The 3664-nt window shown below is 55.5% G+C and overlaps 1 protein-coding gene across 1 annotated transcript; it reads left to right on the forward strand.

Moving 5' to 3' along the window:
• Positions 1–599: 599 nt before the first annotated feature.
• On the forward strand, positions 600–3664 carry LOC141813892 (uncharacterized; the record flags this gene model as incomplete). The annotated part of the gene is given in 2 exon segments (XM_074701892.1): positions 600–2143; positions 2218–3664. Coding segments are annotated over 2 exon segments (2991 nt in total), but the record flags the coding sequence as incomplete, so codon positions are not given.

Genomic DNA, 3664 nt, shown 5'->3' on the forward strand with positions numbered 1-3664 from the left:
AACAAACATGTATGAATGATTCATCAAACCTTTACGGTTATGATACAATAGTAAAAAATAAGATGAACTCACTGATGAAATTTAAATTTCATTGAGAGTATAATATATTTAAAAAGTTTAAAATTTTTATATAAATTTCAGTTAATCAAAGTGTATCATATATCGGAAGTTAGAGAATTTGAAAATTTAAATATAATTTATGGTGTCTCGCTTATCCCGGATGATGTGTAAATTTTTTTATGAGGACGATGAAAATTTTTTATGAAATCTATAAAATTAATTACATCATACCAACTGAAGAACTAGATTATTTGAATGAACGATCCATCTAGTGTATCGTATCAGGTATCATTCAGGACCACCGCCCGTGCCCTGTCCTGCCCTGCCTGGTTGCCTCCCTTCCACTAGCTACTGGACGTGGACTCTACAGTCTCCGAGAACGTGACTGTTTCCCTTTCCTTTGGTGGTATCTTCATGTCCAACCTGTGAACCACCTTCTCACTCAGTCAATAACACCTTGCATTCCTCCTCCGCTTGGCAGTTGGCGCAATCCAAGCACCAACAGCAATTAGCTACGTACATTGCACAGCAGGATAATGATGCCGGCGAGAAGTGCTCTTCTTCTTTGTCTTTTCTTCTGGTTGCTCCCGGCTTTCACCGGCGCCATGGAGCTTCCGCTGCCGCCGAACGAGGAGGTTCTCGGACTTATCGTGTTCAAGGCGGCGCTGCAGGACCCGACGGGCGCGCTGACGTCGTGGAACGAGGCGGATGCCTCCCCTTGCAACTGGGCTCACCTCCACTGCGACCCGGACACCGGCCGCGTCACCCGCCTCGCCCTCGACTCCCTCTCCCTCTCCGGCCCTCTCCCTCGCGGCCTCGATCGCCTCACTGCCCTCGCCGCTCTCTCCCTCTCCAACAACAACCTCTCCGGTCCAATTCCTCCCGGACTCTCCCTCCTCCCAACCCTCCGCCTCCTCGATCTCAGCCGCAACGCCTTCTCAGGTCGCGTTCCCCAAGATCTTGCCCTCCTCCCCTCCCTCCTCTCCCTCGAACTCTCCTCCAACGCCCTCTCCGGTCCCCTCCCGGACTCCCTCTTCTCCGCCGACACCTGCCGCTCCCTCCGATTCCTCTCGCTCGCCGAGAACCGCTTCGACGGTCCCCTACCCGTCGCTGCATTGTCCCGCTGTTCCCTCCTCCTGCATCTCAATCTCTCTTCCAACCGATTCTCTGGCTCGCCAGGCTTCGCCTCCGGCCTCTGGTCTCTCTCCAGGCTGCGCGTGCTCGACCTCTCCGGCAACGCCTTTGCCGGCGCAGTTCCCAATGGCATCGAGAATCTGCACAGCCTCAAGGTCCTCCGGCTGAACGACAACCGCTTCTCCGGAGACATTCCCGCCGGCGTCGGCCTCTGCCCGCATCTCACCACTTTGGACATGAGCCGCAACTCATTCGACGGCTGTCTGCCGAGCTCCATGCGCTATCTCACTTCATTAACTTTTCTCAGGCTTTCTAACAACCAGTTGGTGGGCGACCTCCCCCAATGGCTCGGCAACCTGACGGCCACTCGTGAATTGGACTTATCTAGCAACAAGCTCACCGGAAAGCTTCCGGCGTCCCTCGGAAACCTAAAGCAGCTAAACTATCTAGACCTCTCGAACAACCACATCGTCGGATCGATCTCGGACGAAATTGCTGGATGCACGAGGCTCACCGAGTTACATCTCAAGGAAAACAAGCTCAATGGGAGCATCCCACAAGGGCTTTTCAGTCTCGGTCTGCAAGTTCTGGACTTGTCGTCGAATGCTCTCACCGGAGCAATGCCGGCAGGAACTACGATATCAGAGACCCTGCAATTTCTGGACCTATCAGACAATAAGCTGTCCGGGAAGATTCCTCCGGAGATGGCGCTATTCTTCGGATTACAGCACTTGAACCTCTCTTGGAACGGATTCCGGTCACAGCTGCCGCCGGAACTGGGCTTGTTCCGGAACTTGTCGGTGATGGATCTGCGTAACAATGCGTTGTATGGGTCGATTCCAGGCGATTTGTGCGACTCCGGTAGTCTCTACGTCCTGCAAGTGGATGACAATTTCTTCAGCGGCCCAATTCCTGAGGAGATTGGAAATTGTTCGTCCTTGTACCTCCTGTGAGTGCTCTGAATCCTTTTCTTCATCTGTTAAACCATTAAAGCTCGATTCTAACTTTGATGATGTCTTTTAGGAGCTTATCGCACAATTACCTGAACGGTTCGATTCCGCCCTCCATTTCCCAGCTGAAGAAGCTAGAGATCCTCAACCTGGAGTTCAACAACCTGAGTGGCGAGATTCCGCCGCAGCTGGGTGCCCTGGACAACCTCCTCGCCGTCAACATTTCCCACAACCGGCTCACCGGCCGCCTTCCCATCAGCAGCGTGTTCAAGAGCCTGGACCAGAGCGCGCTGCAGGGCAACCTCGGCCTATGCACCCCCCTCGTTAACGAGCCCTGCAAGATGAACGTCCCCAAGCCCTTGGTGCTCGACCCCAACGCATACCTCCCTGGATCCGCCAGCAACATGCCCAATTTAGCCTACCCGGCGGCGACGCCAGTCCGACGCCGGCGCTTCCTCAGTGCGTCGTCGATCATCGCCATCTCCGCCGCACTCAGCATCGTCCTCGGTGTTCTGGTGGTCACTCTCCTCAATGTGTCGGCACGACGGAGAATAGAACTCCCGGAAAATGGTCCGAAGAGTATGTGCTCGAGTTCGACGAGGCCCGACGGGCCGGCCGTGGGGCGGATGGTGGCATTGGGCGCCGGATGCTATCTGAAAACAGAGGAATTCAAGGGCGGCGCCGAGGCTTTTCTGGCCAAGGCCACGAACCTCGGCAATGGCGTGTTCGGCACGTCGTATAAAGTTTCGTCGGCCACCGATGGAAGCATTATGGTCGTCAAGAGGCTGGTGGCGGCCAACATAGTTCAGTACCACGAAGACTTCGAACGCGAGGTGCGGCTTCTGGGCAAGGTAATGCACCCTAACGTGTTGCCGCTTAGGGGCTACTACTGGACTCCCCAGCTGCAGTTACTCGTCTCCGACTACGTCCACAACGGAAGCTTGCACTCCAGGTTACACGAGAGGGATGCGTCAGTGCCGCCTCTGTCATGGCCAGAGCGCTTCAAGATCGTGCTCGGCGCGGCGAAGGGCGTCGCGCACTTGCACCATGCCTTCCGCCCACCCATCATCCACTACGACCTCAAGCCAACCAACATCCTTCTGGACGACAACGGGGAGGCGAAGGTGTCAGATTTCGGACTGGCGAGGCTGCAGCAGAAGCTGGACAAGCACGTAGCGAGCGGGCGGTTCCAGAGCGCGATGGGTTACATGGCGCCGGAGCTCGCGTGCCAGAGCCTGAGGGTGAACGAGAAGTGCGACGTGTACGGGATGGGAGTGCTGATGGTGGAGGTGGTGACGGGGAGGAAGCCAGTGGAGCACGGGGAAGAGGATGTGGTGATACTGATCGATCAGGTGAGGACGCTGCTGGATCAGTGTAATGTGGTGGATTGCGTGGATGCGAGCATGGGGGAGTTCCCGGAGGAGGAGGTCCTACCGGTGTTGAAACTGGGGTTGGTCTGCACGTCGCAGATTCCGTCTAGTCGGCCGTCCATGGCGGAGGTTGTGCAGATACTGGAGGTG

The sequence above is a fragment of the Curcuma longa genome, chromosome 20 (assembly GCF_044706935.1).
Source record: "Curcuma longa cultivar G26 ecotype Majalengka, Jawa Barat chromosome 20, ITB_CL_G26_1.1, whole genome shotgun sequence".
NCBI classification, from domain to species: Eukaryota; Viridiplantae; Streptophyta; class Magnoliopsida; order Zingiberales; family Zingiberaceae; genus Curcuma; species Curcuma longa.